The 13545-nt window shown below is 55.9% G+C and overlaps 1 protein-coding gene and 4 non-coding genes across 5 annotated transcripts; all 5 read left to right on the top strand.

The window, feature by feature from the left end:
- Nucleotides 1–3832: 3832 nt before the first annotated feature.
- Nucleotides 3833–11054, top strand: RPL3 (ribosomal protein L3). The gene is made up of 10 exons (XM_032416471.1): nt 3833–3904; nt 4858–5050; nt 5976–6144; nt 6858–6993; nt 8130–8316; nt 8850–9010; nt 9542–9643; nt 10091–10186; nt 10584–10703; nt 10954–11054. Exons 1-10 carry the CDS (start codon nt 3902–3904, stop codon nt 10996–10998), a joined length of 1212 nt encoding a protein of 403 aa, XP_032272362.1. The 5' UTR covers nt 3833–3901; the 3' UTR covers nt 10999–11054.
- On the top strand, nt 4371–4434 carry LOC116640161. Its single transcript, XR_004300986.1, has one exon. It is a non-coding gene; the product is annotated as a small nucleolar RNA SNORD43 (small nucleolar RNA).
- On the top strand, nt 6803–6857 carry LOC116640168. The gene has a single exon (XR_004300993.1). It is a non-coding gene; the product is annotated as a small nucleolar RNA U82P (small nucleolar RNA).
- On the top strand, nt 8364–8454 carry LOC116640166. Its single transcript, XR_004300991.1, has one exon. It is a non-coding gene; the product is annotated as a small nucleolar RNA U83B (small nucleolar RNA).
- Nucleotides 9901–9994, top strand: LOC116640165. Its single transcript, XR_004300990.1, has one exon. It is a non-coding gene; the product is annotated as a small nucleolar RNA U83B (small nucleolar RNA).
- Nucleotides 11055–13545: the final 2491 nt, after the last annotated feature.

Below are 13545 nucleotides of genomic sequence, written 5' to 3'. Positions count from 1 at the left end.
CCTGTCCTGCTGCTCTGGAACCTGGTGCCAACGGGCACCTCGGTGGCCCCAAAGCTGCAGCCTCCTCCCTGCTCACTTGCATCCTCGTCCCCAACCACGAGGCGCAGGCTGATGCAGGCTGGTGTGACCCTGCTCATGGTGGCTGAGTTAGGTCCAGGGAAGCGCCGGCTAAAAGGGATGGTGGTGGCTGGAAGGATGGAGGTGACCGCATCCAGGTCTTTGGAGTCTGCCCAGCACAGCTTGGCCCACTGCAGGGGTCGTAGGCCAGCGGAGTAGCAGGGACGCAGCCACCTGCTGCAGGACGGCTCGCAGCAGCAGCTCCACGGCCTTGCTGTTCTCGTGGCGGAAGCTGGTCAGGCTGTAGCAGGCCCACTGGGCCATGGAGAGCAGGACGAGGCTTGCCTCCCACTTCAAGGGCCGCCGGTGCTGCAGGATGCAGTGGTGGGCTCCATGCATCACGGTGGTGAGCTGCCGAGGGCCCGAGCCCCACGCGATGGTCAGCGGCTGCCACAAGGCCCGCAGGATGGGCAGCAGCCCCTCTATGCACAGCTTCCTGTCCAGGATGAGCGTGAGCCCCCTGCTTACCTGGAGGCTGTCGCACCACAGGATACAGAGGCCCAGTATATAGACTGAGCGGCAGTGGGAGGCCATATTTGCTATGGCCGCCTGCAGCCCCAACAGAGGGGCAGAGAGTTTCACCAGGCCTGGGCCACACAGGAGCCGCAGTAGGAGCTGCTTTGCACCCCTGGCCAGTCGGCTCCCGTTCTGTGGGGCATTGTCCTGGCAGCTGGTGGTGGAGGAGCAGGGATGGGAGGCTTTCATGACCCAGAGGCTCCGTGCCCAGGCTCCTGCCCCGGGGGCATTGGGCTGGGCTCCTGCCACAAGCTCGCATTAACTGAGCCTCTGGTCCAAATACTCTGTCATTTGGGCCAGGTGGTTTTGCAACAATCAATGACAGCACGAAAGATCAAGATGTGAGCTCATGTCAAAGAGGGGGCATTATTGCTTCAAAGGCACAAGGGAGGCAGCCTTTTTTTTTTTTTTTAAGATTTTATTTATTTATTTATTTGACAGAGAGAGAGAAACAGCATGAGAGGGGATAGGGTCAGAGGGAGAAGCAGGCTCCCCGCCGAGCAGGGAGCCCGATGCGGGACTCGATCCCAGGACTCCGGGATCATGACCTGAGCCGAAGGCAGTCGCTTAACCAACCGAGCCACCCAGGCGCCCGGGAGGCAGCCTTTGAAAGCAAAACCGTGGTGTTCTAGTTTGGGTCCCCTGTGTTCATGCCCTCATCTGACAAATGTGACCCACACCTCTGTGCTAGGCCCTGCACTGGGTGCTGAGCACATGGGAACAGGACATGGTCTCTGCCTACAGGAAGCTTCCAGTCTAATAAGAGAGATGAACGCTGAAGCATCCTCCTGTCATACCCATTCAGCTCCTCCTCAGGTCCTCCTAACCTTCCACACCTTGGGTTTTACCTGGCTGTAGAGAACATCTGCTCTTTAGGTATTTGAGCAAAGCCTGGGACCCTTTTCTGCTCCTTACTAGAAGTTCCATTTTACTTTTTAAATTTTTTAAAGATTTTATTTATTTATTTTAGAGAGAGAACGTGCGTGCGCAAGCTGGGATAGAGGCGGAGGGAGAGGAAGAGAGAATCTTAAGCAGACTCCTGCTGAGTGTAGTGCCTGTCGTGGGGCTCGATCCCAGGACCCCGATATCATGATCTGAGCCCAAGGCAGATGCTTAGCCGACTGAATCACCCAGGTGGCCCTGCTCTCTTTTCTCTGGATGGTAAAGAGGGAGTTTCTTCTAGGGAAAATATTTCATCTAGCATGTTTAGTGACATTGTCAAACCTTTTAAAACTCTCCTCACGGTTTTAAATAGTCTTACTTGGTGGTGATGGTGGCTGTCTTGTTCTTCTCTGTACTCCCGCAGCGTGGTGCAGTACCCAGCACACTGCAATTTCTTACTGAGTGAAAACTTGGGACCCCAGAGATCTTTCCAGTGAGGGGGTTACTGAACACCAAGTCTGATATGAAAACCCAAGCTGGAGTCAGCTCTGTCCTTCACTGATTGTGTGACTTTTGTCAAAGTATTTCCTCTTGGCCTGAGACTTTGTTTTCTCTGCAAGAGGGGACAAGAGGGGACAGACAACAGTCATAATCCCTTGTTAGCAATTCTGAAATTAAAAACTTAAGTCATTTGATAGCAAAAACCAAACTGATCTGAATTTTTAGGCAGCAAAGTCAGCCTTGAACTAATGTGAAGACATTTATTTTTATCCCACTCTATGAGAATATCCTTTTTTTTTTTTAACAGAATTAATGTGTTTCATTAAAGAGTTTGGGGAGGATTACATAAGTGTGTGCACCATATTGCATGATTTTTTTAAAATTTTTTTTTTTTTTTAAGATTTTGTTTGTCAGAGAGAGAGAGAGAGAGAGCACAAGCAGGGGGAGTGGCAGGCAGAGGGAGAGGGAGAAGCAGGCTCCCCACCGAGCAAGGAGCCCGATGTGGGACTCAATCCCAGGACCCCGGGATCATGACCTGAGCCGAAGGCAGATGCCCAACTGACTGAGCCACCCAGGTGCCCCTGCATGATTTTTTTAAAACATGAAAAATGCTGAGTTTGGAAACACATCAGGCCCCAAAGATTTCCAATAAGGGACTGAGGACCCATCAGCGCTGCCCCTCAAGGGATGGCGTGAAGATTAAAAGAATGTTTTGTTTTGTTTTGTTTTTAACAACAGTTGGAGCAATGGTCAGGCCCAGAATCAAATAACAGGATTGGGCAGGATGGAGGTGCAAGGTGATATATGGGAGAGAGTGTGCTGCTCTCACCCAGAAAAAAGGGTGGAGTAGCCAGTTACAACAGAGCCTTGGGTGGCAGCCAAAGCAGTTAATGCCTAATCCCAAGTAAACAGTACCTGGCGCACAGCAGGCCTTCAGTAAGAATTTCTAAGTGAGTGAATGACTTGGGATCCCAGAGGTCTTTCCAGTGAGGGGAAGATAACATTTGATTCTTAAAAAGGTTTGGAGAGGCAAGCCTGGAGGCAGGGAGAGCACTTAGGAGCCCCCTGGGTCACGGAGGTGGGGGTGTGGGTGTGCAAGCAATCAGCGAGGGTCCCCGAGGCTGAAGGGCCAGGCTCCGAGGCTGGGCAGCTGGACCCGTCACCGCAGGTCCTGAGGTCGTTTTGCCGCCTCATTGACTCTCAGAAGCGGGGCCACAGCAGCTGGACACCGGGAGTAGCGGCCGAGATGAGGCTGGAGGGACGGATGTCCGAAAACAACGCATTAAAGGTGTCGTGGAAGCGGCTCTGGGATGGGAGCCAGGAAACCGGGCTTTCAGTCTTTTCTCTCCAACTCTGAGCAGGTGGCAGCGGGTCAACTCGTCCCAACCTATTCCCCCCGCCAAATGGCAACACCGCGCATTTCCCGTGTGGGACGGGAAGAAATGGGATACCACGTGCGAAGGCGCTTTGGAACTGAAACCCACAGCTGGGTTATTCAATCCTGGAGGTGACTGCATTGCATATGAAAAAAAGACGCAGCTACTTAGCTTCAGCGTAACGGCGTCTTTCAGCAAATTTGGCAGCGACCTAAAGCCCTACGGCCGCCGCAGTCCAATCCCCCGCCAGCGTTCCCGCGGCTCTTCCCGAAGTTTGAACGCGGTCGCTCGCCGTAGTCCCTAATCCCCGCCCCCGAGGGTGACGTCCAGCTCCGAACGAGCGCTAGGCGGGGACGAGCGTGCGCGGAAATGGCGACCCTTACCCGCCCCACGACCCGGCGTCCACCGCGGGCGCGCGCTCGCACGCCGGAAGGGGCGGGCCCAGGCTGGGCTTTATAAATGGCTCGTCGAGCGTGGTCCGACCTCTACCGGTAGCATTTGGCGGCGGAATGGTACGTTTCACTATGGCGTTTTCGTCTTTGTTTGCGCGGCGGTGCGGCTCAATCCGTGGCGCATCGCCGCCATCTCAACTCGGCGGGCGCGGGGGGCCTGCTCCGGGAGCACGGGAGACTTAGCGAGATCCACAGTGAGGCCTATTTTCTGAAAACAGCGGAGGCCTGTGGTTGGCGAAGGCCGGCGGGGCGGGCTCCGGTTTGGACGCCCCGAGCCCGGAAATTTTCAAGTCCCAGATCATTTCTCGAGCTCACCAGTTGAGTGGGGATCTACATTGGAGTCTGTGAGCACACTGGTCAGGAGGACCTTGAGTGGGGGCGCTAGGCCCTGTTCGTGCTGACCGGGGGAGGTGCAGAAATCACGGTAGCACGTGGGAGGGGAGCCTGGGCCGGGGTTGCTGAGGCCTCGGGCTGACCTGGGTGGGACGTTGGTACCCGGTGTAAGGCCTCTGGAGTTCCCAGGAACCACAGATGATGAACTCACTGACGGGCGGACAGAGGCTCTGTGCTGATTGTCATGTTCTGATTTGGCTCCGTCGAGTTCTAGTGGCCTTCGGGTGTCACTCTAGCCGGGGGAGCCTGTGCTGCCGTCTGCCACCCAGCTCTTGGTGCCAGCAGCCGTGTTGTGTTGACTTGATCGTAAAGCCACCTGTGAAATGATTTTAAGGACATCAGCTGGTGTGCTTTTGTCCTATTTAGAGAGAAAAGGGGAGGGTACGTTTTCTTAGATTAAAAAAGGAGGTTTTGTGGCAAAGATTCAAGTCATTTAGGCCGTGTGACCTTCCTTAAAGTGAACCCAGGCCGGCCTGTAAGCGTGTTCGTTAGCTGGGCCGCTGGTCTCTGGTGTGGAGTCTGCGTTGCGGCGGATCCTTCCACCACTGAGGCAAAGCCGGGCATCAGAAGTGAGCTGCTTGACACAAGTTTGAGTGCTAACGTTGATCCTTTCTGCCCAGTCTCACAGGAAGTTCTCCGCTCCCAGGCATGGGTCCCTGGGCTTCTTGCCTCGGAAACGCAGCAGCCGGCACCGTGGGAAGGTCAAGAGCTTCCCCAAGGATGACTCTTCCAAGCCTGTCCACCTCACAGCCTTCCTGGGCTACAAGGCTGGCATGACTCACATCGTTCGGGAGGTGGACAGGCCAGGATCCAGTGAGTACAAGCAGGACCCTTCACACTGGTTGGGGGGGGTGGTGGTTAGGAGCGGAGGATGGGGATGGACTGGACTGTAGTCAAAGGAGGGCAGACCTTCTCTTGACGGGATGGAAATCTCCATTAGGATTGATTCTCCTAAAGGCTACAGGTGGCTGGCATTATTGCTTTAGGTGGGGGGATGTATTGAAGTCAGAGCAGCACGTGAGTAAATTCTTCAAGAGCCACAGCGTAGAGGAGTAAGCTAATTAGTACCCGTGCACCTTAATCTAAAAGCTTGAATGCTGCCCGTGTCGCTGGGTTATGAAGTGCAAACGAGAAAGATCACTAAGTAAAAGCACTGGTGGGGTGCCTGGGTGGCTCAGATGGTTGGGCGTCTACCTTCGGCTCAGGTCATGGTCCCGGGGTCCTGGGATCGAGCCCCACGTCGGGCTCTCTGCTCGGTGGGGAGCCTGCTTCTGCCTCTCCCTCTGCCATTCCCTCCACTTGTGCTCTCTGGCTCTCTGTCAAATAAATAAATAAAATCTTTAAAATTTAAAAAAAAAATGACGCTACTGAACCACACGGTACATGCTAATGTTGGTATTGAATGTCTACGCTGAGCTCAGCTATTACCACAACCCATTATACTTCGTACTCTTGTATTATCTAGGTAATAAGGAATTTGCTTTTAGAGATTCGTGATGAGAACTGAAGCTGGACTGTTTGTCATAGAGTCCTGAAATTTTTTTGAGTTAGAATTGTAATGTATGTGGTAAGGACAGGCCTGGGAGTCCAGATTGGTAAGGCCCCATTTCCACAAAGTTGCCTGTTACCCAAAGCACGTTGCTCTCTTGACCTAAATGGGCATTTCACACAAAACACCGTGAATCCCTTGTGGGCGATTCTAGCCATCCCACTCAAGTCTGACCACTCTTTTCGGCAGAGGTGAACAAGAAGGAAGTTGTGGAGGCTGTGACCATCGTGGAGACGCCACCCATGGTGGTTGTGGGCATCGTGGGCTACGTGGAAACCCCTCGAGGCCTCCGTACCTTTAAGACCATCTTTGCCGAGCACATCAGTGATGAATGCAAAAGGCGGTTCTATAAGAACTGGTAAGGGGATGGAGCACTTGGGTGGCTCAGTGAGTTAAGCCACTGCCTTCAGCTCAGGTCGTGATCCCAGAGTCCTGGAATCAAGTCCTGTATGGGGCTCCCTGCTCAGCAGGAAGCCTGCTTCTCCCTCTCCCTCCCTCTGCTCATGTCCCCTCTCCCTCACTCTTTTTCAAATAAATAAAATCTGGTAAGGGGTGAGGAGGCCCTGGACTAGGATTAGGAGAGAAGAGAATACCCTGTGCTGGGCTTCTCTCTAGCAGGGGGAGAGCTGCCCTGGTGTGTGGTTTAGTTGTCTCTTGAACAGAACAGTTTTGAGGACAGACCTTCATGTTCGCCCTAGTGGGTGTTGGCTGAGGACTCGGTATTCAGTGTTCTCTCAGTTCTGGGAAGTGTTGAGAGTCCGGTTAAAACAGAGCAGTGTAACTCCCCCAGTGCTGCCTGGGAGTGTGGGTGGGTTGATGGCTAAGCCGGAGCAAGAATTAGCGTGTGCTTGAATGCTGTGACTTGTGTTAATTCTGTGCACCTCTGCTCAGCTCCGCTCGGCTCTGCCCGATGAGCTCCATCCAGGCTCCGCTTGCCGGTGGAAAAGGCTCCTTAGAAGCCGGCAATGAGCCCCGTCCCCATGTGGTGCCAGTGTGCCTTCCGCTCACCCCCTGGAGGGGTGATGAAGGCCTGCACCCGGCCCCCTCCCCAACTCTGCTCTGCTCCTGAAGGCATAAGTCTAAGAAGAAGGCCTTCACCAAATACTGCAAGAAGTGGCAGGATGATGATGGCAAAAAGCAGCTGGAGAAGGACTTCAACAGCATGAAGAAGTACTGCCAGGTGATCCGGGTCATCGCCCACACCCAGGTGAGCACTCTGACAAGGGGCACAGAAGGAGGGCGACTGTCCCACTGCTTCAAGGTAACTACCTTGTGCTTACCTAGTTAACCTGCTGAGTTGATCCTCAGCTCAAGCTGACTTTGTGCCAAGTCTCAGGATTTTAGAGGGATGGTAAGTCGGATTCCGGTTCTTTAGGCTTGTCTGGATGGATGGGCATCCAGTGATCAGCTTGGGGCACCTGCGCAGCCGTTGATTTCTGGGGCCAGGCTAAGACCACTGTTGGTCTGAGAAGGCAGCCAGGGCTGCCTCCAGGCTGGTGGGTTGGTTTCTCTGTTGCCAGCAGAGGGCGCTGTGTCTCTATGGGCTTTGTATTAGGGAAGCCGTGCCCCATTGTAGAACAAGTGGTGGAGGAACTGGTGACTCCTTAATGTTGTAAAACGCCTACCTGAAAACAGTAGGCAGTAGTAGGATGTTGGCCATTTGCGCTCAAATCTGACTTGCTACAAACGGAATGAGCCTTTTCCTGACTTGGTTAGAATGGCTACTTCATACACTGTTGGTCTGAGCCATCATCCTAGGTTTACGTCCAGTTCCTAAGTACTCCTTTTTCCTACGGTTAGCAATGACCATATCTGCTTACATTTGTATGCCTATTACTGAAGAAAGTTCTGTAGAACAGCGCTGGGCTGCTCTTAATGAAAAGCTTTAGGCTTGAATTCCTTTTTTTCCCCTAATATTTGCAGCTTGTACCCTTGGCTGAGGTGCTATTTCCACTCTCCCACGTTGTAAATGCCTTACTGACAGTGAGTAGACCAAGATAGATGGCCAGGGTAAACCAGGGCAGTAGCCCAGAGGGAACGGCCAAAAGCCTGCTGAGGAGGAGGAACATGGGGCTAGTTGGTCCTAGGATCTTGTCTCTGGTCTCCTTGTGTTAGCATGGCCCTTGTATGTCTGTTACGGATCAGCTCATGGTGAACTTGGGCGTCAGAATTGAAAAGGGGAATCGTACCCAGCGGGGAGTTAGAACACAGGAATGAGTCTTTTTTTGCTGGTAGGGAGACTTGAGGTTCAAGGTTGCCAGACGGTTCTGCCCACCCTGAGTTCCCTTGCTGTGGAAGGAGAGCTCGAAGCTCGGGATCTAAGCTGTATCGCTTCCGTCCTAGATGCGTCTGCTTCCTCTGCGCCAGAAGAAGGCCCACCTCATGGAGATCCAGGTGAACGGGGGCACGGTGGCGGAGAAGCTGGACTGGGCCCGCGAGAGGCTGGAGCAGCAGGTGCCTGTGAGCCAGGTGTTCGGGCAGGACGAGATGATTGATGTCATCGGGGTCACCAAGGGCAAAGGCTACAAGGGTGAGCTTTGCGGTGGGCCAGGTTGTGGTAAAACTTAGGTTTCAGGTCCAGATCTTTGAGGCTGTGGAATGTGTGCCTGGCGCATGGCCTGAGTAACATTCCAGAAACTTGCCTCGCTGCCTGCCTTCCGAGAACAGCTGTGCGGTCAGGCGTGAGGGAAGTGTGGAGGACTGAGGGAGATCCCTCACCATCCATCTGAACCCTTCGCATTTGCAGGCCGCTGCAGAAGGCAGAGGGGACTGGGAAGTTGGGGGGGGGGGCTCTGCCGGCGAGGAACTTGGATGCTGTGAAGTGCATATGGTCCCCTTCTAGTTCGGGGCTGATCCTCCAAGGCGTTTCCTTACAGGCTGAGAACAGGTTTATGTCTAGCCTTGTGGTCAACCTGAGGAAATACGACGGGGGAGAGGGCATTAAACCCGTGTGTCGGATGTTCTGTGTGCGTGCGCCACAAGTGGGTGAACTGGCCTTCGGCAGGAAAGGGGCCAGTGGCACGAGTGCCAGATGCCCCGGTGACAAGCTCGCGTCTCTTCCAGGGGTCACCAGCCGCTGGCACACTAAGAAGCTCCCCCGCAAGACCCACCGGGGCCTGCGCAAGGTTGCCTGTATTGGGGCGTGGCACCCCGCCCGAGTGGCGTTCTCCGTGGCTCGGGCTGGGCAGAAAGGCTACCATCACCGCACTGAGATCAACAAGAAGGTGAGGTGCCGAGGGGGCTCCTGTGGAGACTGACGCTGGGAAGGGAAAGATGAGCCCCGTGGTGGGGGTGTGGTTTCCGGTTCCTGTTAGCGCTGCTGCGGTGGGGAGCTTCTGGAATGCGTGTGGACTCGAGGTGCTCATCTTGTCTGATGGGCATGGTTTGGGTTCTTGGGCGGGATTTGTAAGGTGTCGTCGGAGGTGGTTCTGGTACAGCTGACTTGGAGTGACCCGGGATGAGAGCCTTGTCTGTCCCTTCCTTCGCCTCTGAGGGTTTGGGGGAGGCCTCCGTGCACTGTCTCAGCCAAGTGGCAGTATCTTCAGGCCCAGCCGGTTCTTCTTTGTGCCCCTAGGCTGGGGTCCCCCGTCAGGGACTGGTAGCTGCTTTCCATCCAGAGTCCTTTGCTGGTTAACCCACTGCTGAGCCGAGGGTTACTTGCCCCTGTGGGCTGGCTGTCCCGTAGCCAGCCTGCTGTCCGGGGACACGTGAGCCTGTTCCCCTCTCACGGTTAAAGTGCTTATGCCTTTCCTTAGATCTATAAGATCGGCCAGGGCTACCTCATCAAGGATGGCAAACTGATCAAGAACAACGCTTCCACTGATTATGATCTGTCTGACAAGAGCATCAACCCTCTGGTGAGGAACGGGAGTTGTCTTCTCACAGCCTCTCGGGTCTTAGCTCCGGCAGGGATTTCCCCTCACGCTGTGCATCTGCGCCAGGCCTCCCCTGGGGGTGGGACCCTAGTGCTCTTGGGGCCTGGCTGACGCGTGGAGGCCGTGTTTCCAGAGGCTGTCAGCTGTGCCCTGCAGACCGCCCCCAGCTGTCTGTTCCTTGTAAATGCCGGGTCTTCCACTGGTGGGGCTGGCTGGTGAGAAGTGGGGTCTCAGACCCAGCTGTTCAGTGATGAGGCTCTGGAATGAGCGCTGGGCGCAGCGCCCGAGTCAGACTGCGGAAACATTCCTTGCTGCCTTCCTTCTGAGAACAGCCTGGCGGTCGTCGGGCAGCAGACCTCCTGAACCTGAAGGGGTCGTTCGTGTGTATTGTCCGTGCTTGATCTGACCTGACGCCTTGGGTTTTTCCAGGGTGGCTTTGTCCACTACGGTGAAGTGACCAATGATTTTGTCATGCTGAAAGGCTGTGTGGTGGGAACCAAGAAGCGAGTGCTTACTCTCCGCAAGGTGAGGTCGGGGCCCTTCTCCGCAGTCGGGGCGGGTAGGCGGGAGCTCGGCCCTCCAGCGGAGGGGGGAGTGATGGGTAACAGCGGAACATAGTGCCCGCACTTTGTGGAGGGGAGTTCAAAGGAAAAGTGGGGGGGCTTGCCACTCAAACAGCAGCTTTGAAGTCCTGGGAGGAGGAAATTCCCAGTCGGGCTTGGCCCAGCTGTTTGCTGTGCTTGCGTTGTTTGCTCAGTCTGGCGGCAGGGCGAGATCCTTGGGTAAACCAGCTAGCCGGGAGGTGTTGCGGGAGGGGCTGAGATTGTTGGTCCTCTGCCCTCTGCTGAGGGGGCCTGGGAACCAAGAGGAGGCAGAGGATGGCCCAGCTCTTCGAAACTAACCTTCCGCTCTTGGCCCATAGTCCTTGCTAGTGCAGACCAAGCGGCGGGCCCTGGAGAAGATTGACCTTAAGTTCATTGACACCACCTCCAAGTTTGGCCACGGCCGATTCCAGACGGTGGAGGAGAAGAAAGCATTCATGGTGAGCACCCCGACCTGGCCGCCCTCTGGCTGGGGTTGGGATGGTTCCCAGTTGATGTCCCCTGTCAGCCTGCCACCTGCCCATCTGGTGCTGGTGCAGAAGGACGCAGCTGGGCTGGGTCCTGGGGGTCCTGAGCTTGTGCCCGCACTGGGAGCCCGCGCAGTGTCTGATCCGGTCGGCGTGTGTGGGGTATTCTTCGTGCCCAGCTGCTTTCCTCCCTCTGACCTTGCCCACTGCCCTCTCTCCACAGGGACCACTTAAGAAAGACCGAATTGCAAAGGAAGAAGGAGCTTAATGGCAGGAGCAGATTGTGCAGCTGGTGGGATCTCAATAAACATTATTTTCCAGTGATTTCTGCCTCTGGTTTTGCTTCCGTGTTGTGAGGGGCCTCAGTGTTCTCAGAGATGTTGCCCTTGGCCTCTGGGCTTCGCCAGAAGGTGTCCTTTTTCCCCTACCGCTTGTCTGGCTCAGGCCTGGAGCAGATGGGGTGTAAGGGGGGCTCAAAGCTGCGCCCTGGTCTGCCCCTGGACTGTCGAAGCCGGGCCGGGGCAGCGGGCTTCGGGCAGGTGCGTGTGTGCCCGGGTGAGAGTGGGCCCTGCTGCAGAGCTCGTGTGTTTGCGCAGCGTGGGTGGTGGCCCGGTGGGAAGGAGGCTGAGGATTTCGTGTGCCCTGTGGTCTTTGGAGTTGCTGATGGACATGGCAGGACCAACCTTGCTCTGTTGAGAGTAAGAGTAAATAATTTAGTCACTAATCCACATAGGATTGGGTTCCAGTGATGGCTTGTTTGCCATGTGACACTGGGAGAGGGTGGGCCTGCTAGGACCCTGAGTGCTGACATCGGGGAAGGTGCTGGTTTGGAGAGCTCCCCCAGCTTTATCACACAGGTTGGGGACATGAGCACACACAGGTGAGATTTGGCCAGCCGATGAAGCCATCGGGCCCCTTCATTCTGGGATGGAATGGTTTAGCCTCCACCCTGTGCTCTATTGACCAGCAAATTGGGCATCTGCTGTCCTCTGGGTTTGGGGACCCGTAGTGCTGCTGAGCACCTTGGCCTCTCAACTCTGAACGTCCTGGCCTCGAGCTTGGACTGGCTTGGCCTCAATCTTGGCATTCCGGGTGTCCCGATGCTCTTGTGGGCTCTGTGAGCCCACCCCCAGCCGGAGCTGCCTCACACAGCCTTTGGTTACGTAGCGTGCTTTGCCTCTGACCCCTTGAGACTGCAGCTGGGGCAGCTCTGGGTGCTCCCAGCCCAGCCGTGAGCTGCTGTCCACCTAGTTCTGACGCCCCCTGCAGTGGTGGTGCTAGCTGGGGATGGGCTGGTGCTGTGGACGTGGTGCTGGCCAAGTACATTCGAGGTGGCCCAAGTTGTCCCTCTGGTTCCCAGTTAGCATGGTGCCCGCATTGAGTGGGGTGAGGTCCTAATGCCCAGGTTGGAAGCCCACAACAGGTTGCTAAAATTAGACAAGGGCCCTGAGACAGGCAGGGTGAGGTCTGGGGTGCACAGATGAGTCCCAAGCAGGGGCCCCTCCCATGATGTCTTCTGCCCAGCGTTTCTGGAGCCCCTTCTGAGCTCTGGGGGAGTGGGCTTCAAAGCCCGCTTTGGGCTAATGCAGAAGACCCGTTAGCTGCTGCAGGGCCTCCCGACCTTGGGTCCTCCGGATCCTGATTCCGGAGTGGCCGGAGCTGCACTTCAGGCCCCGGCCGCCAGGGGGTGAGTGGGCAGCATCCTGCAGGAGGGCCCCAGGGCTTCATTCTAGGCTTTGGAGAGGGCAGTTATCCCTCTCCCCCTTCCTACCAGGGTCTCCTCACCAGGATTCCCCATGGTCTTGGGGGTCAAGCCCACAGGCAGAAGGGGTCAGGACATGGTCCAAGGCCACCAGGCACCTCTGGCAGAGCCAGGCATGGGACCTGGGCTCTGCCTCTGTGGGATTCTCTTGTCAGTCTCCCCACCCAGTCAGGTTCTGGGGAGGACACTGAGCTTGGCAGGAGCCCCGCCCTCATCCCCTTGGCCACAGCGTGGGGGGCTCCCCACTACCCTTAGACCAGCCCTGGAGCCCACCTACCCACCCAGCCCAGGTAGGAGGCGTTTTGCTGGTCGGAAATGTCCTCACTGGGCCTTGCTCCCTGTCCAGGGCTCTGCTCAATCGTGGGCATGGCCAGAATGATGGGATGTGGGGTCCAAGGCTTGCTCCTAAGGGCAGGAAAGTATTCTGTGTGCCTCCAGGCTGAGGACTGCACACAAGCATCCAGCCCCACAGATGCACCTCCAGGTGATGGGGTCACCACACCCTTCTCTGTCCCCACACATGTGACACATACACAGCCCTTTTCAGGGGCTGGCTTACTTGATAGGGGCAAGCCCTTGGCTGTTGACCATACCCTCCCATTCCCATCCTCTCTGTTTCTGCCTGCCCCCGGCCAGTGAGTGACCTTGAGCAGTTCCAAGCCTCAGCCTCATCTGGTGGTGACTCACCTCCTCAGCGGTGTTAAGTGGGACCAAATGAGCAAGACTGCCCCAGCGGGGGCACAGAACAGCTGACGTTGTTAGGACGAATAATAGGGTTTCCTGGGGGGCAGTGGGAAAGGCCAACCACACGTGTGTGAGGTCAGCTGCATTCACTCAAATCCTGAGCACCTGCTACGGACACAGCACTCCTCCAGCCGCTGGGGGAACAGTGGGGAACTCAACGGCCCTTCTCCCCAGAAGCTGATCTAGGTGAGTGCACAGACAGTAAACACAAGTAAACAAGACAATTTTAGAAGTGATGGATGTGGGGCGCCTGGGTGGCTCAGTTGGTTAAGCGTCTGCCTTCTGCTTGGTTCATGATCCCAGGGTCCT

Source organism: Phoca vitulina, unplaced genomic scaffold (genome assembly GCF_004348235.1).
Source record: "Phoca vitulina isolate PV1807 unplaced genomic scaffold, GSC_HSeal_1.0 scaffold19, whole genome shotgun sequence".
Lineage (NCBI taxonomy): Eukaryota > Metazoa > Chordata > Mammalia > Carnivora > Phocidae > Phoca > Phoca vitulina.
This window is presented reverse-complemented; position numbering and strand designations above follow the sequence as displayed.